Raw genomic sequence first — 22995 nt, forward strand, 5'->3', positions numbered from 1 at the left:
TGCTAGTTTAGCAACCCAAACCATCAGTCCTAGCTTGCTATTATGAAAATCGAATTGAACAATGACAATATTTTCAATTCAAATTTTGCTTTCAAAATTGCTGCGGGGACTTGCTTCCATTCAGCCACAAGAGCATTAGTGAAGTCGGGCACTGATGTTGGGCGATTAGGCCTGGCTCGCAGTCGGCATTCTAATTAATCCCAAAGGTGTTTGATGATGTTGAGGTCAGGGCTCTGTGCAGGCCAGTCAAGTTCTTCCACACTGGTATCGACAAACCATTCCTGTATGGACCTCGCTCTGAACACTGGGCATTGTCATGCTGAAACAGGACATTTTTGCCAGAATGTTGGAAACAGAATAATCCTCCACCAAACTTTACAGTTGACACGAGGCATTCAGGCAGGTAGAGTTCTCCTGGCAATATTTAGGGTAAACTGTCAAGTGTAAATGTGTTTCTGAATGAGAAGTGACAAATGATGTGATGCGTTTCTTGTGACTTGAATGGTAATGAATGGATCCATTATGCTGCCACATGCCAGGGCCAGAACACAATGTATGTGTGGTGGTGCTGGTGGCGGAGTGAAGTGAGACTGCAAATGTACACTCACAGGACAATTCAGGGTGATCATCGAACACCCTGAATTATTCGGGGCATTGACTCTACAAGTCGGTAAACATTCCACAGGGATGTTGGTCCATGCTGACACGATGGCAATCATGCAGTTGCTGCAGATTGGATGGCGCTACACCTTTGACACCAGGCAGGATGGGTCCATGTACTCATGCTGCTTACACCAAATCCTGCCTCTGCCATCAGCATGATGTGTAACAGTACAACTTTAGACCGTCCCCTCGCCCATACCCGAGCGCGAACCAGTGACCCTCTGCACACATCAACAACAGTCACCCACGAAGCATCGTTACCCATCGCTCCACAAAAGCCGCGGCCCAGAGCAAGGTGAACCACTACTTCAAGGTCTCAGAACAAGTGACGTCACCGATTGAAACGCTATATAGCGCGCACCACCGCTAACTAAGCTAGCGTTTCACATCCGTTACAGATGCAACAGGAACCGGGATTCGTCGGACCAGGCAATATTTTTCGACTCAATTGTCCAATGTTGGTGATCACATGCCCACTGGAGAAACTTCTTGTTTTTAGCTGATACGAGTGGAACCCGGTGTGTCTTCTGCTTCAATAGCCCATCCGTGACAAAGATCAATGAGTTGTGCATTCCAAGATGCTGTCTGCACACCACTGTGCCATTATTTGTCTGTTTGTGGCTTGACTATTGGCTTTCACAATTCTTGCCTCTTAATGCCATTCTCCTTCCACCTCATCAGCTCATCATGAGCTGTTTTCGCCCACAGGACTGCTGCTGACAATGTTTTTCGCACACTTTTCGGGTAAAACCTAGACACTGTCATGCTTGAAAAGGCCAGGAGGGCGGCAATTTCTGAGATGCTGGATCCGCTTTGCCTGGCACCGACGATCATACCACGCTCAGTCACTTAGAATGGTTAAAACAAGTGACCTAACGTTCAATCAAAACTGAATGTCTCAATGCCTGCCGGCTTTATATAGTAAACCACTCATCACCATGAACTCACTATCGGAGCGAGCCATTTTTGTGAACAGGTGGTGTACCTAATAAACTGTCCAGTGTGTGTAAAGTCCCCACTCCATCCTCTTCAGTCATGCATCTTTGCCTTCTAAATTACTTGGATCCACACTGACACGAACCTCATCCCCAGGCTAATGTGCACTGAACCAGATTACTTTGACACAAACAGTAGGAGCTGAAGTCTGGACCGCAAAAATATGAAAATGTGGAAAGAAAAAAAAAAAACTAGAATACAATACTGTGTGCAGTTCACACAAACAAAACAAACAAAGACACCCCATCCAAGTTTCTAAGTTTAATTGATAAAAATGTAAATGAGTGAGAAGAAAAAAAAAACACCCACACACAGCATGGTTTGGCACAATACAACCCAAATCCTCTCAATACGCAGTCACAGAGGCACTTATCATTACACCATACTCCAATAGCACGCCAACTGTGAGCCAGGCAGTGTAGACACCTGAGGGGGGGAAATGGGGGGGGGGGGGGGGGGGGCGAAAGAAAGGAGATACCTTTTAGGAGATGTTGGGTGAGCCAAATGTTAACTCTGTCCTTCCTACACTGAGACTCAGCATGGACAGTCCACAATCATGTTTTATAGTTCTTTTATTTAGACAACCCAAATAAAAGGCACAGAAAAACATTGCGCATATGTTTACAATTATTCTTGACACACATATGTATATAAAAAAAAAAGTAGGAATGTTTACCTTTATGCTAATTAGAAAGCCTAGTCTTCGTATATACAAAATTACCATTGTTAATGTTCTAATACAAAAAGATTTATAAAACGTTTTTTTTTCCTTGCATGTGTCTACCATAACTAACATGTCCTCTGAACTAAATGGTTTTGTACAAAGATATACATTCATCAGCCTTCACAGGGCTCCAAGAACTTCCAAATCATAAAGAAAATTGAGAAAGATCAGACCAACTTTTCTCTTCCAAAACTTAAGTTAAGCCCAAAACCATCATTGCATTTAAAAAACTGTAGTGTCATCGTAAACAAATTAAAAGCATTTGGTTAAAAAGAAACTGATGGTACATAAGAGTAATGGCCCTTTATTTATAAAATTATTACAGAACAAGTTTTCAAAATGTTTATAATGGTTTAGAATGTTGCTTACAAAACACTTAATTCAATGTAAACCATACTCCCCGCCCCCAAAAATGACAACATATCAATTTGGTTGAGGGGGCTGTCTAGCTCTTAGCCATCTGAACAGTTAAGGCTTCCTTCACAAAACAAGTCCATCACCATAGACATTATGGCATCTGTGAGAGCAGAGGCAGCACCATTGAATTCTGAAATAGTACACTTTCTTCTTCTACTACTACTTCTATGAGTTGGCAAACAAACTAAAAGGGTGCATACTGCCACCTGGAGTGTGTTGTTAGAACAAGGTAGGCGATTTACTGCCACCTGCAGTTTTGGAATGTTTTCTCATGAGTATAATTCATTGGTTGATCCCACCTGATGACCTGAATAGAATTATGTGATCATTCCTTAACCCTATAGGAAGTCCCATCCAGTTGACTTCTTCAAAAAGTCCTCAATGGCGCTGCCCATGCTAAAACAGGCTATTGGGCACTAGTGTTGTCTAAGTCTATGTCCATCACATCTAGAAGAGGAAGCAGAGGTGTGAAATAGTCTTGTTGTAAAGCAGTTCAGGCACACTAGTTACGGCCACTGCGGAAGGCCAAATGACAAACATACACATACTTCAAAACTATTCTGTTTGTAGTGTTTTCTTTAAAAAAAAGTTGTCAAATCTAATGACAATTTTTTTACTCAACCCAAACTTGGACGAGCTCAGACGTCCACATGCAACATCGATACGAGATCGATGGAAAGGGAATCCAATGCCAACAAGACCACAACTCCATACCAGATTAGAGTAATTATCTTGGGGCACTGTGTTGGCATGCATGCAATACTAGCAAAGGCCTCATACATCTTGCCTTTCCCAAGACAGAGACACAGGGAAGGCGAGGCCACTGACGAGGGCAGAAGTCTCTGAACAACGTCCACCAGTTTGACATACAGCCTGATTTTGGGGCAATGGCTCACATCGGCGCCGTGCCGGCTACACGCGTTCCAAAGAGTTCCTGCCAGTTGAGGGAGAGGCCTGTGTACTGAACATAGGCCTAGGCAGCGCCAGTAGGCACTGGGCTGGGGAAGGAAGCAGCCCTGTGACCCTTGACCCATAATCTTTAACCATTCTAGAACACATGTAGTTGACACAGCCTCTCATCTCTGCTTCCATTCTCTTTCTGGGCACCTTGGGCCCCAGATGGCAGTTTTGGTTCTACAGTAATATAATAAAAAGGACCTAAGAAGACAGAAAAGCCTCAAACTAACCTGGGAAGTAAACTATGCAAAAGTAGTCCAATGGAGCATCATTCCAAAGCTCCATTCCTCCTTCCGAGACTTCACATGGTTTCCAGGACTGTTCTCCTACCGGCAGTTAAAAGGTAATAAAATGCACCAGCATCTACAGGGGCTGGCCAGTCCACCTCTCATCATGCTGCAGTCACAGCTGCTCCCACTGCAGCCGGACAGACACCAGCTAGCAGCGTCCAGCTAGCCCACCATACTACACCTCTGCTCTACTACAAGATCATCTATAGTACTCCTGGTAAGGAGGAAGGTCTGCTAAAGTAAGGGAGGAGGTGGTGGTTTGGGGGTAGAAGGAGAGAGGTGGGAGGGGTTGATAAAGAGATGCTAACCAGGGGCCAGGGAAGGGGTTACTACCAGGGAGGGGAGGAAGGCAGGACCTGGGAGAGAAAAGGCATGCTATCCATGGGCCGCATGGCGATGTTAAGCGGCCCGGTTATATTCATGGGCATCCCAGAGGTGATGGCCACAGGGTGGGCTATATTCATGGGCCCAGTGATGGTCACTGGGTGCTGCAGGTTGATTGGAGAGGTGATGTTGACCGTGCTGGTGGTGATGTTCATCTGGGCGGCGATGGTTACCGGGTTGCTGGCGTTGCCACGGTTCATCGCCGAGGTGATGGCGGCAGAGTTGGTGACGGGCGTAACTGAGCCGGAGTTGTGCACGTTGTTAGAGTCTGAGGAAAGATGAGGGAGGGAAGGAGCGAAAGAAAGACAGAATGAGCTGGATGATCGTTCATTACAAACCATTTAGGATAGCCCCAAGCTCCACAGGGTTAGAGGGGCCGAGGTTTGAGTCACTGCAACGGTCAACACACACATTAAAATGATTAGACATTATAAAGCAAAATGGTAGGATTCTTATGAACCTACCTTGAAAACGAGAGATGTCCATAAGGACTTGGAAGGAGTTATTTAAGATCTCTCCTACCGTCAACTCACCTGAGGGGGCAATTCAAAAAGCAGGATCAATGTGCTAGCCAGCTAACTTTCAGCTAATATTCAGAAACACTTTATTTCATACTATAGTCAACTTGAAATGGTATGGTATAATTAACTCAACGCTTTAAACAACCCATATTCCACTTAAACATTCCGAGTTGTAATTTAAGGTTGATCAAAGTCGTTTGGCTAGCTAACTTATTGATCCTGCTTAATGAAATAAAACCCTGATACCTGAATAACCATAACACACAAGCATCTGCAACGACTTGGTTGTAAAACAACTAGAACTACACACGCTAGGCTAGAAGACAGATCTGTAGTGGAAAATGGGCCACTTCAATGCATAACTAAGTATACAGCTACAAATTTGGAGGGGTTGGGATCGGGATGGGTTTCGGCTTTAGCTACTAGATTACCTTTTCGTAGCCCTGAGTGGTGGTTCCACTGCCAGTCACTTAGCCCTATTCAGAGATACAGACAGATAGGGGTTACATTGATTGACAGGACTGATTGGGACAGGGCATCACTTGGTTCTGCGTGCCAGAAGGGCATAGGGGGACACAAGTCATTGGGTTAGATACACGAAGGGCCAATCATTTGGCCTTCTACCAAGTACTAAAATGTTTAATGCACATTGTAGCTGGTGAGGACATAAATAGATAGTTGTATAATGTATGCATATCCATTTTATTAGGTAAAATGATTAGGGTCTGCTGAACAATAGATTTTGCCCGTGCCATTTTAGAGTGATCTCATTCTTCCAAACTGGACTTCAACACCCATAAGTCAGTGGAGGTTTGACAAACCAACAAGAGAGCAGATGTTATAAACCTCAATTTCAACAGCTGACAAAACAAGATACCCACAGAGTCAGAAAACAGCATACAGACCCATCAACACTTAAGAGGATATGAAGTGTTTTCTTTGGTCGACTCGCATATCGCATTTGAATGACTTGTATTGCTGCACTAGTTTGCTATGAGCGTCAAATGAATTGAACGTCCAAAGCCCTTTAAATTTAGACCGTCTCCTACCAGATTTCTTGCTCCAGGCTATCCATTTCTGTCAGCAGAGACACTTGTCATCCCCACCACACATGTAAACAACTGGTAAACCAGACAGGGCTGTGGGTTGGCCCCAGCAAATTGACATTATCATGATTTGAATCCCTGAATGAGTGGTAACACAGTCCTTGTCAGTTGTGGACTGTTGTGCAGTACATTTTAATCTATAAGTCAATTTGTGGTGCTGCACTGAAGGAAATGAATGTCCATGAAAATGGCTAATATAAGGTAGGCCTATTCCTAATCATTCTTTATCCTGACCCAAATATATTGGAATCAAATACAGACATGGGTCACTCTCCACTCCATTTCATAATTCTGAAGAAACTCTCGTATCAAAACAAGAGTTTTTACTGGACAAATTCAGGTAGGTCCCCCTTTGTTTCATTCCATTTAAGAAACACTTAGCAACAGAAATTGGCAGAATGAATACACCCCTGACGTCGTGCTTTGTGACTGCCTATGTTGTACAGGACACCACAGAACAACAATGCATGGGGTGCTTTCAGCATAAAGATAGGGACAGAATAAATACCTAAAGTATTTTTTAAGAAAACAAATATAAGATTTAATACCTAGGTGTGGCTGAGGGGAGAGTGGGAAGGATGGAGGGAGTGGAGGAGGAGAGTGGGAGGCTGCTTGGCGTACCTTTATTACAGGGGTTGTTGAAGCTGGCCTGGCCGTGGGTCTTGAGGTGGCTTGTAATGTAGGCAGCGCTCAGCATCTTGCCACAGATGTTGCAGGTCACCTTGCCCTCGTGTCGGATCATGTGGGAACGCAGGCGGTCTTTGGTGGCGAAAGCAGAGGTGCAGGCCTGGGGTGGTATAGAGGGACAATGACGGGGATATCAGATGAGATACAATCTGTATCAGGCTGTATCACAACCGGCCGTGATTGGGAGTCCCACAAGGCAGCGCACAATTGGCCCAGCATCAACCGGGTTTGGCTGTCATTGTAAATAAGAATTTGTTCTTAACTGACTTACCTAGTTAAATAAAGGTTCAATAAACAAATATATAATTATTTTTTTTATTCACTCAATGAGTTTATGTGTGTGTACACTGCAGACATGTCTGACATCTTGAAGACTCAGGAGAGATTACATATTTTACAATTGGTAGTTAGCGTAATAATCTCATCCTTAATCCAACAAACCAGGAGTGAATGTGCGGTACAGGAAAGTGACCATAAACAGGGAAGGGGGCGTCCCGGAGGAGGATGCCTGGCTCCTTACCGTTACTTGGCATTTGAAGGGTCTCTCTGAGGAATGAACATGCTTCACATGACAGCTTAGATGGTCAGGCCTGCAGGAGGAGAGGACACAGAAGAACACAGGCATTTTAAAACCTGGTATAATAGCTAAAACACCAGTACAGTTTAATCAATAATGCCATACACTGACAGTAGCTGGGGCTACTCTGTTGACACGTGATTCAATTAAACAAAATGGGCCAACAAAGATTGCAGGCAAATTACAAATTCTCGGTGAACCCACAGTTATACCATAATAGTTCAATTACGTTTAATTTAATAAATAAAACATCTACAGTAAATTTATGTTAGTCTCATGGTGTCCATATCGGACCCATGGGACACAAGCTATTAGAGTATCAATCCACTACTACACCCCTCCCAAATGAATAAATACTACACCCCTCCCAAAGTAATAATTTATATTCTTGCAACAAGAAAAATAAGAAAATTATTCAGTTAAGCCACACCAAAAAATAACCAGAGGGATAGAATTTAGACATTTTTCAAAATCGAACTAGAACTCTATTCTACAACATCACAAAAAATAAAATAATCTGTTCTACAGTATACCCTGGAGAAGACAATTATCTGGCAACCACAGCCGTCCCATCTGTCGTTCAGTTCTCCTCTGCCCTCACTAAGCCGCACTAGTGTAATGTAGCTATTGGACAAACGCAGCCAGAGAATTCCCCTCCAACAAAGGAGGAGAGTGTGGCTTAAAAATGTCTCTAAGGAGGCAGTTTCACACTAGCAGGCTTTTCGTGATGGCGAGCAGGAGTCCAATCCCATCTCCTCAGGAGTGCAGTGGAGCTCAAAAGCTCATATCTCCCCTCACACACAACACTCCTTCGTTAAAGAAGAGGGGAATAGCCTCTTTCAGGACTGCCAAGCGTGAAAATGAACATGTACCTCTAGCCGCATAAGAGTAAGATTTGTTACTTTGCGCAAAGTCACTATGATTATGATGCAATATACTTCACTTCACTAGTTGCTAATCATTTAGCTCAAGAACTTCACCATTCACTGACAACTTAATGATGTCTGAAAAGGTTAGGTTGGGGGGGAATAACAAAATACTCTCCAATATTGGAAAGAACAAAAGGGGAGGAGCTAAATCAATGATTAGAAATCAGACCAGTCAGTGAGTCAGAACACTACCATTGGCCTTGGGAGCTGCAGGAGTTACACTGGAGACCCATCTCTTCTGGTGCCGTCTGGCCCCTGCAGCATTCTCCCTGTCCCCTGCCGATATCCCTGAGAGGGGACACACGAGGGACTACTATGTGACGCACGCAAAGCTCCAGATACTGTTTATATACATGGTGGGGCACTGCTTGCATGTCATGAGCCAGTACTAATGGTCTGAACAGAAGCTGCGTGGGGGCATCAGTAATCATGGCCGAGCTTCATAAAAGCTACACACAAACAAGAGGTGGTCCAGAACAACAAGGACATTGTCTCATAGGGTTACCATATAAATAGGCATTCTGGTATGTGATTTTAGGCATTCAAATTATACTCCACCTTGTTCTTTGATTGAGGAATTTCATTCAAAGTGGAAATTGTACATAACACCTTTTGGCTATGTGCATTAAAGCATCATAGTGGAAACATACTAGTATACAAAGCAATGTTCCTAAATTCCTATTGATTGAGACTGATTAACCAGTCCAATTCAATTACATTCCAACACACGAGGATTTCCTAAATTCATCACACCTTTAAATTATTAGGCTACTGACCACTGAATATCAATTTCAAGTGGAATGTTTTTACCCAACCAAGCCCGCCATTGACTTGAATCATCCTCATATTAATCTAGGGCTACATATGACATTGTTTTATGAGGCTGCACCTGTTGGATACGATCTGCCCTTTATGCCTGTCAGTTAGGCTTCTTCTTCTACGACATAGTCGTATCCTGTACATAAATGTATCCCATTCTGAATTAAGATGACTTTTGAAAAGTTGTGATATGGCCCTCTTGCTTTTTCCCCACAATCAGGAAATATATTTGGGGCCCATTAAAATGGAAGCAGTGAAAAAGAGATAACGATAAGAAATATGTGAAATTCCAAAGAACCTTACACAAACTCTTTCTCAGAATGCATTATTGACAATTACAGTTCAACATGTACTATGGACAATAAACCTTTTTTAAGTGGACTAAAGGAAAACTTGAATAAGTTGAACTGCGCCACGCACCTGGAGAAGCCCTTCCCACAGACAGAGCAGATGTAAGGTTTGTGAACGCCCCCGTCGTGTGAGCGCACGTGGTAGGTCATGCGGTCCTTTCTCTTGAAGCGCTGCTGGCAGATGGGGCACTCAAAGGGCTTCTCGTCTGAGTGGGACAGCTTGTGACGGTTCAGGTGGTAGACGTCACGGAAGGCCTTGCCACACATCTCACAGCCGTGGTTCTTCTTCACTGGCTTGGCAGGCTTCTTGGGCTGGCTCTGCTGCTGATGATGCTGGTGCTGCTGTTGATGCTGGTGCTGCTGCTGGGGCACCATGGTGGGAGACATGATGCTGGAGCCCGTGGAGGCTGAGGTTGTGGCCGTGGTGAGGATGCCAGCGATGGTGGAGATGTAAGAGGGCTGACCGCCGCTGTTCTCGCGCTGTGGCACTGTGGAGATCATGGGCACCATGGTGGGCGCCGTCTGTGTCTTCTTGGGACGAGACACCATCTTGACGCCCGTGTGGCAGGACTCGTGCCGTCTGAGATGGTAGCTGTCCCGGAAGGCCTTGTTGCAGTAGCCGCAGATGAAAGGTGTTTTGGACTTGGGCTCTTTCTTCACCACTACAACGGGACCACCGCCGCCGCCTCCTCCTCCTCCGCCTCCCCCTGTCCCACTGGCCACATTGTCCTTGAGGAGCTCAGCGACGCTGACCGGGGGCTTCTGATCCAGGAGGATGGGCATCACAGGTTTCTGGTCCACAGGTTCTGGTCCTCCTGACTGGAGGAGAGGCAGCAAGCTGTTCTGGGCCACCTGGTGCTGGTGATGCAGGGCTTCATTGGCCTGCTGGAAGGACAACACAAAGACAGCCATGTAGAAGCATATCAGTACACAGTCTACAGTGTCAGTCACACCGTCAAAGCTACTACAGCTGCATGTAGCAGAGAGAGAGAAAGTGAGAGAGACCTGTTTCTGACTGCTCCAGAGAGTTGAAACGGACTGCCTTGTCAGCAGAACTACCCCTGTTTCCAAGATAAGGATGACAGTAAAACAGAACTTCTCATTTTTAAAAGAATTGAGCAGAGAATGACAATTTGATTCACTTTTCTTATTTGAAGAGTCCATTTGGTTGTCAGCTTCCATTTACAGATGTTGTTGATGAATTTCATGAACTAAGCTATACTACTCAAACGCTTTTCTGGTGATATCTAAGGGTAGCCTTGTGGGTGACGGTGAGGTTTGAGGTTCAAAAAGAGGTTGCTCAATTTATGCCATTATTCATTTAAGTAGGCAAGTCAGTTAAGAACAAATTCTTATTTACAATTGACTGCCTACACCGGCCAAGCCCCCGGCGACGCTGGGGCAATTGTGCGCCGCCCTATGGGACTCCCAATCACAGCCAGGTGTGATACAGCCTGGAATCAAACCACGGTGTCTGTAGTGACGCCTCTCGCACTGAGATGCAGTGCCTTAGACAGCTGCGACACTCGGGAGCCCCCCAAAAAATAACAATTATTCCAAGTCTTCCCCTGTGCCATTCAGGCATCTAAGTTACTACTACTACAACCCCAGCCCTGTCAGCATGAATGCTGCGTTCTAAGAGGAAGGACAGGCTTTAAAAAGAGGGACATCCATTAATTTACCAGAAATAGAAAGGGAGCCATTTCCAGCCAGGGCATCCGAGCCTCTCAGAAAAAACAAAAGTGCAGCCCTGATGAATGTGGTGTGAGAAGAGGGTTAGGAGGGGAGAAGAGGGTTAGGAGGCAGCTGTTCAAGGTGCACACAGGAGAGGACTTAAACTCTGAGATTTGAGCTCAGTGGGTGATGTAGTCAGTTATGTCGTGCCAGAATGACATGAACAATATACAGTACACCAACGTACACCTGACCAACTACATACATACAATAAATCGACAGGTTTGTTTCACTTTGTAGATTTACGCCTCTTGACCTTCTCGCCAAATCTCGAGTTGTATTTTTTTTAAACTATGAAGACTAAATCTAGAATTGTACACCCAAAATATTCAACTCGAGATCTGCTCAAACAAATCCATCAAAGATACACTTAGTGCTGCTTTTGATACCATCGATCACCACATTCTTTTGGAGAGATTGGAAACCCAAATTGGTCTACACGGACAAGTTCAGGCCTGGTTCAGATCTAATCTGTCGGAAAGATATCAGTTTGTCTCTGTGGATGGTTTGTCCTCTGACAAATCAACTGTAAATTGCGGTGTTTCTCAAGGTTCCGTTTTAAGACCACTATTGTTTTCACTATATATTTTACCTCTTGGTAATGTCATTCGGAAACATAATGTTAACTTTCACTGCTATTTGGATGACACACAGCTGTACAATTTAATGAAACATGGTGAAGCACCAAAATTGCCCTCGCTAGAAGCCTGTGTTTCAGACATAAGGAAGTGGATGGCTGCAAACGTTATACTTTTAAACTCGGACAAAACAGAGATGCTTGTTCTAGGTCCCAAGAAAAAATGAGATCTTCTGTTGAATCTGACAATTCATCTTGATGGTTGTACAGCCGTCTCAAATAAAACTGAGGGACCTCGGCGTTACTCTGTACCCTGATCTCTTTTTTGACGAACATATCAAGGCTATTTCAAGGACAGCTTTTTTCCATCTACGTAACATTGCAAAAATCAGAAACTTTGTCCAAAAACGATGCAGAAAAATTAATCCATGCTTTTGTTACTTCTAGGTTAGACTACCCAAATTGGTCTACATGGACAAGTTCTGGCCTGGTTTAGATCAGTTTGTCTCTGTGAATGGTTTGTCCTCTCTACTTTCCGGCTACCCGGATAAAGCACTAAATAAACTTCAGTTAGTGCTAAACACAGCTGCTAGAATCCTGACTAGAACCAAAAAATGTGATCATATTACTCCAGTGCTAGCCTCTCTACACTGGCTTCCTGTTAATATTAAGGCAAGGGCTGATTTCAAGGTTTTACTGCTAACCTACAAAGCATTACATGGGCTTGCTCCTACCTATCTTTCCGATTTGGTCCTGCCGTACATACCTACACGTACGCTACGGTCACAAGACGCAGGCGTCCTTACTGTCCCTAGAATTTCTAAGCAAATAGCTGGAGGCAGGGCTTTCTCCTATAGAGCTCAATTTTTATGGAATGGTCTGCCTACCCATGAGAGAGAGACGCAGACTCGGTCTCAACCTTTAAGTCTTTATTGAAGACTCATCTCTTCAGTCGGTCATATTAGTAGTCTGGCCCAGGAGTGTGAAGGTGAACGGAAAGGCTCTGGAGCAACGAACCACCCTTGCCGTCTCCCCTCTCTCCACTGAGATTCTCTGCCTCTAACCCTATTACAGGGGCTGAGTCACTGGCTTACTGGTGCTCTTCCATGCTGTCCCTAGGAGGGGTGCGTCACTTGAGTGGGTTGAGTCACTGACGTGATCTTCCTGTCTGGGCTGGCACCCCCCCTTGGGTTGTGCCGTGGCAGAGATCTTTGTGGGCTATAGTCCGCCTTGTATCAGGATGTTAAGTTGGTGGTTGAAGATATCCCTCTAGTGGTGTGGGGGCTGTGCATTGGCAAAGTGGGTGGGGTTATATCCTGCCTGTTTGGCCCTATCCAGGGGTCTCATCGGATGGGGCCAGTGTCTCCTGACCCCTCCTGTCTCAGCCTCCAGTATTTATGCGTCGGGGGCTAGGGTCAGTCTGTTATATCTGGAGTACTTCTCCTGTCTTATCCGGTGCGAATTGAATTTACTCTCGCTCTCTCTCAGGACTACCTGGCATGAAGACTCCTTGCCGTCCCCAGTCCACCGAACGGACGTGCTACCTGTCCCAGACCTGCTGTTTTCAACTCTCTAGAGACAGCAGGAGAGGTAGAGATACTCTCAATGATCGGCTATGAAAAGCCAACTGACATTTACTCCTGAGATGCTGACTTGTTGCACCCACGACAACTACTGTGATTATCATAATTTGACCATGTTGGCCATTTATGAACATCTTGGCCATGTTCTGTTATAATCTCCACCCGGCACAGCCAGAAGAGGACTGGCCACCCCTCATGGCCTGGTTCCTCTAGGTTTCTTCCTAGGTTTTGGCCTTTCTTTTGGAGTTTTTCCTAGCCACTGTGCTTCTACACCTGTATTGCTTGCTGTTTGGGGTTTTAGGCTGGGTTTCTATACAGCACTTTGAGATATCAGCTGATGTAAGAAGGGCTATATAAATACATTTGATTTGAACAGGCTGTCTACACACACACACACACACCTCCCTGCCACTCAATAATCTAAATCTGTTGCATGTAAGGTGATCTTTTTTTCCTCCTCTACTGGTACAGCACCTAGAACGGGACAACCTGTGTGTTAGCTAACTATACCTAATAAAAAAACATTAGCTGGAGCACTACCAGAGAAAATTAAATAATGTAGTGCTGACTAACAGAAAACAAACTAAAATAGAGAAAAACAGTCACGCACACACACTCCCAGGAATTTATTGGGTAAAATACCAATGTTTCAGCATCACGGTGGGTCATTTGATTAGATGTTCAGTAGTCTTATGGCTTGTGGGTAGAAGCTGTTAGTTAAGAATCCTCTTGGACCTAGACAAGGCGCTCCAGTACCGCTTGCCGTGCGGTAGCAGAGAGAACAGTCTATGGACTAGGGTGGCTGGAGTCTTTGACAATGTTTAGGCCCTTCCTGATACCGCCTAGTATAGATGTCCTGGATGGCAGGAAGCTTGGCCCCAGTGATGTACTGGGCCGTACACACTACCCTCTGTAGGGCCTTGCTCGGTCTCCAACCTCAGTTGCCATACCAGGCAGTAATGCAACCAGTCAGAATTCTCTCGATGGTGCAGCTGTAGAACCTTTTGAGTACCTGGGGACCCATGCCAAATCTTTTGGCAAACGTACAACCGCTGGATTTGGTTTTGTCATGCCCTCGTCGACTGTCTTGGTGTGCTTGGACCATGTTGGCTATTGGTGATATGGACACCAAGGAACTTAAAGCTCTCAACCTGCTCTACTACAGCCCTGTCAATGAGAATGGGGGTGTGCTCAGTTCTCCTTTTCCTGTAGTCCACAATTATCTCCTTAGTCTTGACCATGTTGAGAGAGAGGTTGTTGTCCTGGCATCTGACCTCCTCGCTATAAGCTGTCTCGTCGTTGATCAAGCCTACCACTGTTGTGTCATCAGCAAACTTAATGGTGTTGGAGTCGTGTCTGGCCGTGCAGTCATGAGTGAACAGGGAGTACAGGAGGGGACAGAGCATTGACCCCTGAGGGGCCCCCGTGTTCAGGATCTGAGTGGCTGAGGTGTTGTTACCTACCCTTACCACCTGGGGGAGGCCCATCAGGAAGTCCAGGATCCAGTTGCTAAGGGAGATATTTAGTCCCAGGGTCCTTAGCTTAGTAATGAGCTTGGAGGTCACTATGGTGTTGAACACTGAGCTGTAGTCAATGAATAGCATTCTCACATAGGTATTCCTTTTGTCCGGGTGGGAAAGGCAGTGTGGAGTGCAATGAAGATTGCATCATCTGTGGATCTGTTGGGGCAGTATGCAAATTGAAGTGGGTCTAGGGTTTCTGGGATAATGGTGTTGATGTGAGCCATGACCCGACTTTCAAAGCACTTCATGGCTACAGACGCGAGTGCTACGGGTCATTTAGGCTGGTTACCTTGGTGTTCTTGGGCACAGGGACTATTGTGGTCTGCTTGAAACATGTTAGTATTACAGACTCAGACAGGGACAGGTTGAAAATGTCAGTGAAGACACTTGCCAGTTGGTCAGCGCATGCTCGGAGTACACGTCCTGGTAATCCGTCTGGCCCTGCAGCCTTGTGTATGTTGACCTGTTTAAAGGTCTTGCTCACATTGGCCACGGAGAGCGTGATCATACAGTTGTCCAGAACAGCTAATGCTCTCATGCATGTTTCAGTGTTACTTGCCTTGAAGCAAACATAGAAGTAGTTTAGGTTGTCTGGTAGGCTCGTGTCACTGGGCAGCTCTCAGCTGTGCTTCACTTTGTAGTCTAATAGTTTGCAATCCCTGCCACATCCGACGAGCATCAGAGCCAGTGTAGTACGATTAGAGCTTAGTCCTGTATTGATGCTTTGTTCATCAGAGGGCATAGTGGGATTTTTTTTATAAGCTTCCGGGTTAGAGTCCTGCTTCTTGAAAGCGGCAGATCTACACTTTAGCTCAGTGTGGATGTCGCCTGTCATCCATGGCTTCTGGTTGGGGTATGTACGTACAGTCACTGTGGGGACGACATTGTCGATGCACTTATTGATGAAGCCAGTGACTGATGTGGTGTACTCCTCAATACCATTGGAAGAATCCTGGAACATGTTCCAGTCTGTGACAGCAAAAGAGTCCTGTAGCTTAGCATCTGCTTCATCTGATCACTTTTTTATTGACCAAGTCACTGGTGCTTTCTGCTTTAATTTTTGCTTGTAAGCACGAGTCAGGAGGATATAATTATGGTCAGATTTGCCAAACGGAGGGCAAGGGAAAGCTTTGTATGAGTCTCTGTGTAGAGTAAAGGTGATCTAGAGTTCTTTTCCTCTGGTTGCACATTTAACGTGCTGAAATTATCGAATGACGGGGATGAGGGCCTGTTCGGGTGTCTGGAGTAAATCCCTCTCGTCCGGCTCATTAAAGAGAAATTCTTAGTGAAGTTTAAGGTAATAGCTGTTCTGATTTCTAGAAGCTCTTTTCGGTCTTAAGACACAGTAGCAGCAACATTATGTACAAAATAAGTTACACTTAAAAAAAAAAAAAAATAGCATGGTTGGTTAAGAGCCCATAAAACAGAAGAAATCCCCTCTGGCGCCATCTTTTATTTGATTTGGGGGGTGTAAACACTGTCCAGAATGGTTGCTTTGACCAATTGGACAAGTTCAGGTAGTTTCTCATCTACTTCAACATTTCCTCCAATGTTATAGCTCCTGCTGGACACGGTATCCATCTGCAATGACGAGCAGACCCTTTACTATTCAGTGCTGCTTTGAATGACGGTAACAGAACCTACCAATGCTAATTGTTTGAAATGAAACTTGTTGTGTCTCAGTACGTGTTGTATAAGCAGCATGTTACATTTGCTATAAATATCCCTTTAGGAGCAATTTCACACCACCTTTATGTGGTGCTGTGGGTGCAGGCTGGTTGAGGCGTCAAACTCTCAAACTAATTACACCCCCCCCGAATCACATTCATCCCACTGGCTTACGTAACCTACTACAACCATACGTAAATAAAACATTATTTGGGACTCCCGGGTGGCGCAGTGGCCCAGTGTGCCACCAGAGACTCTGGGTTCGCGCCCAGGCTCTGTCGCAGCCGGCCGCGACCGGGAGGTCCGTGGGGCGACGCACAATTGGCCTAGCGCCGTCCGGGTTAGGGAGGGTTTGGCCGGTAGGGATATCCTTGTCTCACCGCGCACTAGCAACTCCTGTGGCGGGTCGGGCACAGTGCACGCTAACCAAGGTCGCCAGGTGCACAGTGTTTCCTCCGACACATTGGTGCGGTTGGCTTCCAGGTTGGATACGCACTGTGTTAAGAAGCAGTGCGGCTTGGTTGTGTTTCGGAGGGCGCATTGCTTTCGACCTTCGTCTCTCCCGAGCCCGTACGGGAGTTGTAGCGATAAGACAAGATAGTAACTACTAACAATTGGATACCACAAAATTGGGGAGAAAAGTGGGTAAAATTCACACACACAAAAAAAAAAACATTACAACATTTAAATATTTCCTTTAACAAATACTAACTCAGGAAATGTTTCAATAATCACATACTAATAATCATACACTACCCAAAATGTTGCTGATTGTCTATTGTTTTGTAGTGCTTGAAAAACATATAGCAGTGTAATGAAAACTGACAAGATAGCAAAACAATGACCCAACACTGGTAGCTAATAGAGGAGTGTACAGAGGACATCTGCAGCTGCTGGCATTGTCCAATTGGTCACGGCAGCCCCCAAAGAATGGGTGGGGGGGCGGGGGGATTATGAATATTTTTGGTTGGTGCGTGAATAGAGTTTCACATTGTACCCAGCAACCTTACAACGGGCAAACCAAAGACACCACGATTGAAACAACCTTGTTATTTTCCGTAATCACCATAGGGCAGGGTTAAAGAGCTGACCCCTGGGCTTTCAGGTTCAGCCAAGCATCCCAATACGGTCAGCCAGGCAGGCAAGGGATGGGGTCTGGGCTGGGGGAGTCGGGAAAAATCCCAAATTGTGTTCCTTTTTCTTTATGCTCTTTTGTGGAGCCGTAGAAGACACAAATCCAAGCAGTGATGCACTTACGACCCTCAGGGGGGCCTTTGTGACACCAGTCCTGCCTGATTTGGGGATTCTGTTCAGCTGGCGGCCGCTGCAGACTGCTTAGTGAGGCAGCCGTGCTTTGGGGAATGGGAGAAAAACAGGGTTAAGTCACAGGGTGTCGAGTCCCCTTTTTGTCCTCCGTCCGCACTGAAGTTGGATCCAGACTGGAATTCTTACCACCATTAGCATTTATTCTAGCTGTGTGTGTGTGTGTGTGTGTGTGTGTGTGTGTGTGTGTGTGTGTGTGTGTGTGTGTGTGTGTGTGTGTGTGAGACAGCAAGGCTCTCAGACTCAGACGCATAGGGAGCTGAAGCCCGCTGTGCCTTCACGCTGCTCTGATGATTTTGATACAAATCCGCTCTGAAGGCTGAGGTCATTCCCAGATAAATAGTGTTGTAACAGAGTAGGGGCGTGGAAAACAACAAAAATATACAGAACATATAAAAGCAGCCTGTTCTGTTAATTCAGTCAGAGATGTGGGGCGGGGCTTTACAATGGAGAAGTATCTCATTGACCACAATGCTAATCTGTTTAGATATCAGACAAGGCCCACAAGAACACAGCTTGCCATTTGCTCAGATAAGAAGTGCCCAATTTATTTTATGATCCCAGAAACAGTAATAGTTCAAATATATTGGTATTCCTTGTGTTCTCACAAAACTTGATAAACATACTCAGGCACTAACCTGCATGAGGGAAGCAACAAGATCTGCGTGTTAACCCTGAAACCAGGACTAAGACCTTGACTACATACTTTGTTCTACCTATGTTGAGGGCTTGGTTGGGGTCGTGTCATGTGCAGAATTTTTTTTTCACAGGTTACAGGGATTTTACTGTGGAGGATATGAACTTACTCTGATCCCTGTGTAGTAGTCCCTACGTGGATTCCCTGGAACCATGGGACCTACAGAAGACTAATACAAAAGAAAGGGAAAATACTGGGTTTGTTAATAAAATTTTAACATTAACAGTAAAACAAAACCCTATTACGTATTGTCTTAGGGGAATCCTAAAACGTAGGTTTGTCCTAAAATCGTGAGAAAAGTAATTAGTCATCGTCATCTGATTCAGGAGGATTACGAGAACACTAGAACACCCCCCCCCCCCCCCGCACCAAGCATAACTTCCAACGCTTACAGAACAGTAACAAGTGACGCACAGCCTCATTAGATGCTTTATCAAATCCAGCGAATCAATGGAACCTCCAAATAACAACTACTTAGTTTCCATTTTCCTCCACTGCTCCATCACACCAGCTTCAGGTATTTGTGCCTTGTTAGCCACAAAATAAAACCATTATCAAGGGTCCTCGGCTCACGCCAATTAACTGGCAGCAGCTGCACCTCTCCAGCGCTGAGGGAACAGAACTAGGCCTACCACTGCGGCTGCAATATGATTAGGCGGAGTAGGGAAGGGGGAAAAAAACAAGTGGCAAGTGGTTTGAGGACATATATTTTCAACACTGGTGTTTACATTTGACCTGGGATTGGGACACTACGCAGTAGGCCATTTGAGATGTTGTGAATAAGGGTCTTCAAAAAGGTCCAATTCATCTAATAATTTAACTGACACTGCATTTTGTAATGCATCTTAGGTTGCCAGATATATTGGACAGGAAAAGTTATATACATGTCCACTAGGAGAAATAGCCTGTTCCCCTTAAGCTAACGATCCACATTCCAGGAAAATAAACATAAAAAGAGCATGTTTCAAATGTCTAGGCATACATATTAAAATGCAATTCCCCCCCAGGTGTGATGGAAAGAGAGCCATTTTCAAGATCTAGCTGACACACGTGACTTAATTCCCAATGTTTATGTAATGTCTACAATCTATGAATTTAGTGTACCTGGCAAGTTGACTGCATTCACGTTTTCTTCCTCCAAAGGCACTTTATGCTGTTTTACCCCCTTCATATGTATATGAGTGGCAGGTAGCCTAGTGGTTAGAGCGTTGAGCCAGTAACCAAACGGTTGCTGGATCAAATCCCCAAGCTGACAAGGTAAAGATCTGTCCTTCTGCCCCTGAATAAGGCAGTTAACGCACTGTTTCCCGGTAGGCCATCACTGTAAATTAGAATGTGTTCTTAACCGACTTGCCTAGTTAAATAAAAATAATCTACTGTATTCTAGTCAGGGCTCCTCCTATATAACTATTGCTGTACACATTTTCTACTCATATACTGTCCATACACACACCATCATATACATAACTCATCCTGATATTTCTTAATTCCATTCTTTTAATTTAGGAGTATTTGTGTATAATTGTTAGGTACTGTTGGAGCAAGAAACACAAGCATTTCGCTGCACCTGCAATAACATCTGCAAAATATGTGTACACGTTTTTATCAGATGTTTAACATCTTGTTACAAGCACACATTAGTAAATACTACAATTCCTCTGCATGGACACAGTGCAACAAGAGGATAGGTTTTTACATTGACAACTTTTCACCTACTGCCAGAGGGTAGGAAAAGCATTTTTGCAACTGATGCAAGTTGTGCATTGCTAAAAATGCTGTAACCATGTCCATAAATTCTGAATATGTATAGATTGGATGGATATAGGTACTTAATAAAATGTTAAATACTATCCCTATTCCTGGATTTGCAATTTGGACATGGACATGAATATCCTCCGCGAGCTGCCTAATAGAAATCTCAGACATATGGAAGACGGGTTACAAATTATCAGTAGTGCAAGAATTAGCTAGCATCTTGGCTGCAGATTACTGCATAGTTTGAATTCTTTCTCCAACCCGCGGTTACATATTTTGGGACGAGGAAAAGGGGGGAAATTTTAGAATCGGAAGTGCGGGGTATTCCCTCCTCGTGCCCGGCACGTATACAAGTGCGATTTGCTGAAAGTAAAACATCATTCAAATCCTATCAAAATGTGTAAACAAAATCACTGACTGCAAAAAAAAAAAACATTTACTCGCTAGCTAGCATGGCTCGCCGCTGGAGGTGGATTGTTCTCGTTCTTTGAGGCTAGCTACAACTAGCTGGCTAGCATCCTAACTAACAAACGCGCGGCCATGATCACTTGCTAGCTTGCTTAGTTTTTATATTTAACTAAATGGGGCCCATTCCAATGTATCCGGTATTTATAATAAAACATGCTTTAGCGGATTTTGATTAAAGTATGCATTAACACCAACAATTTACAAGAACTGGGGGGGCACCCAGATGCCCTCCCTCTCTCTCTCCCTCTCTAGCGTCATCCATATACCTCACAGCTGGAAGTCTGGGATTGATGTAGTGAGCTAGCGAGCTAACGTTAGCTCTTTCAACGGATTGCTCATAGGCTAGCCAATATTAGCTAACGCTACCATTGTTTTGCTTGAATAGTTTTACTAGAAATCCACGTTTAAAATCACCATTAGCAACGGTGCATTAGACATCTAGTAACATTTAGATGTAGTTAATCAAATTTACCACTCTGATGACACTTACCTGGAATAAAAATGTACTCCAGCTCGGTTCCATTGCAACACTTAAAATCTGCAGGAAACCTAGACGGAATCTACAACAAAGCAGCTAAACATGGCAGCTGCTACAACTTCCTGTAAACCCTCCGGGCTGAACCATTTCTAGTCGACGTTTATGGGACGTTAGAGATTTCTCAGAAATGAACATAGTGTAAATTGGCTTGTATTAAAATATTGTGACTGTAAAATGTGTTTCTAATACGTATGTATTGGGAAACGATTGAATGGTATATGATGTGGCGCGATGTGGCGCGTATAAATACACACAAAATATGATCGACATGGAACGTGTTCCCCCATTTGTCGTGCTTAACTAGTCCATTGGAGCGCCTTCCAGAGATGGCATAAAAGTACATTTTCAATATGCCATCGTCAAATATGGTTACTGATTGTGCCTGTATTTATCATTACATTATGTTACAACACAAACACTAGGGGAAAAGCAACATGTTGTTTCTATACAGTTTAGTTACTATTTGTCAACCCCTTGAAATCAAATTTTAAGAAATCCTTTCAAGATTTGCTTGGATTGCAAAATATTGACCTCCAGACACAAATGCTTGCATAACACAATTAGGATGCAACATATGCATAACATTAATTAATATACAAATGTGCTCAGAACCTACCTTCATCGTCCATTATCTGATAACCACCATGGCCTTGCTCTAATACTGTAATACTGTAATGATGAATCACTTACATAGATAGACGTATATAATAATCACTTAACCACAGCAGTCACTTCAAATTAAATCAGTGAAACAATAAAACGTAGATTTTTTTTCCAGATTGCATTTGGTTACTGCCATATGTTGCTCTCAGGAAGAAAGAAAAAAAGAGAATTGGGACGATTCCAACCCTAAACAGGAATGTCGTAAAACGTAAATGTATCACTTCCCACTGAATATACAATTAGAAATCAATGCACACACTCAAAAGTTCACAGAAAACCCAAACAGATTTCCACACACAGTGATTGACACCCATTCAAATCAATGATTTGGTCATGCAGCCCAGGGTTTGGCCATCCAACTCAAATATTGCAAGTCAGACACAATCAAATTTGTGGACATACAATTGAGAAGTTTAAACGATTAAAGGCCCAGTGCAGTCAAAAACATGATTTGCTTTATATATATATATATATGTCCAGGCTATGTCCGAGGAGGCAGGTAGTCTAGTGGTTACATTGTTGGACTAGTAACTGAAAGGTTGCAAGATCAAATCCCCAAGCTGACAAGGAAAAATAAACAGTTAACCCACTGTTCCTAGGCTGTCATTGAAAATAAGAATTTGTTCTTAACTGACTTGCCTAGTTAAATAAATGTGTTTGCAATAATACTGTGAAATTATGATAATGCCCTTTCAGTGTAAGAGCTGCCTGAAATTTCAGCCTGTTTTGTTGGGATAGAGTTTTGGCCTGCATGGTGACATCACCCGGCGCTTAATTAGTTAATAGACCAATAAGAAAGGTAGTTCCAAACCTCTGCCAACAACAGCTAATTTACCCCTCCCCACTCAGACTACTCCCAGACAGTCCTAGCAAAATGTTTGCTTGAGCATTTGCTTTTTGCTAAGAAGCTTTTTTAATTTCTTATTGACCATTTTCATTTAAAACAATCACAGTAGGGTACTTATTTCTTACCCAGAAAGGGTTTGATATTGAGATAAAAACGGCTCTATTGGCCCTTTAAACTGATCTATACATACTTAAAATGA

The 22995-nt window shown here is 44.1% G+C and overlaps 1 protein-coding gene across 7 annotated transcripts; it reads right to left on the minus strand.

The window, feature by feature from the left end:
- Nucleotides 1-4024: 4024 nt before the first annotated feature.
- Nucleotides 4025-21335, minus strand: LOC139382194 (vascular endothelial zinc finger 1-like). 7 transcript variants are annotated; one of them, XM_071126068.1, is made up of 9 exons: nt 21239-21335; nt 18635-18694; nt 9491-10305; nt 8444-8539; nt 7266-7335; nt 6680-6845; nt 5384-5428; nt 4896-4964; nt 4025-4699 (listed from the first exon to the last, which is right to left on the minus strand). In XM_071126068.1, exons 1-9 carry the CDS (start codon nt 21269-21271, stop codon nt 4377-4379), a joined length of 1677 nt encoding a protein of 558 aa, XP_070982169.1. In that variant the 5' UTR covers nt 21272-21335; the 3' UTR covers nt 4025-4376. The 7 variants fall into 7 exon arrangements, with proteins under 7 accessions (XP_070982169.1, XP_070982172.1, XP_070982171.1 ...); XM_071126071.1 differs by lacking the exon at nt 8444-8539; XM_071126070.1 differs by lacking the exon at nt 4896-4964.
- Nucleotides 21336-22995: the final 1660 nt, after the last annotated feature.

Source organism: Oncorhynchus clarkii, chromosome 24 (assembly GCF_045791955.1).
Source record: "Oncorhynchus clarkii lewisi isolate Uvic-CL-2024 chromosome 24, UVic_Ocla_1.0, whole genome shotgun sequence".
Classification (NCBI taxonomy): domain Eukaryota; kingdom Metazoa; phylum Chordata; class Actinopteri; order Salmoniformes; family Salmonidae; genus Oncorhynchus; species Oncorhynchus clarkii.

Coding starts and splice junctions, on each gene's coding strand:
- LOC139382194 (XM_071126068.1), bottom strand. CDS start 21,271: ATGGAACCGAGCTGGAGTACATTTTTATTCCAG. Junction 18,695..21,238: donor GGAGTACATTTTTATTCCAG/GTAAGTGTCATC, acceptor CTTTTGTATTAG/TCTTCTGTAGGTCCCATGGT. Junction 7,336..8,443: donor TGCAGCTCCCAAGGCCAATG/GTAGTGTTCTGA, acceptor CTCCTCCTGCAG/GCCTGACCATCTAAGCTGTC.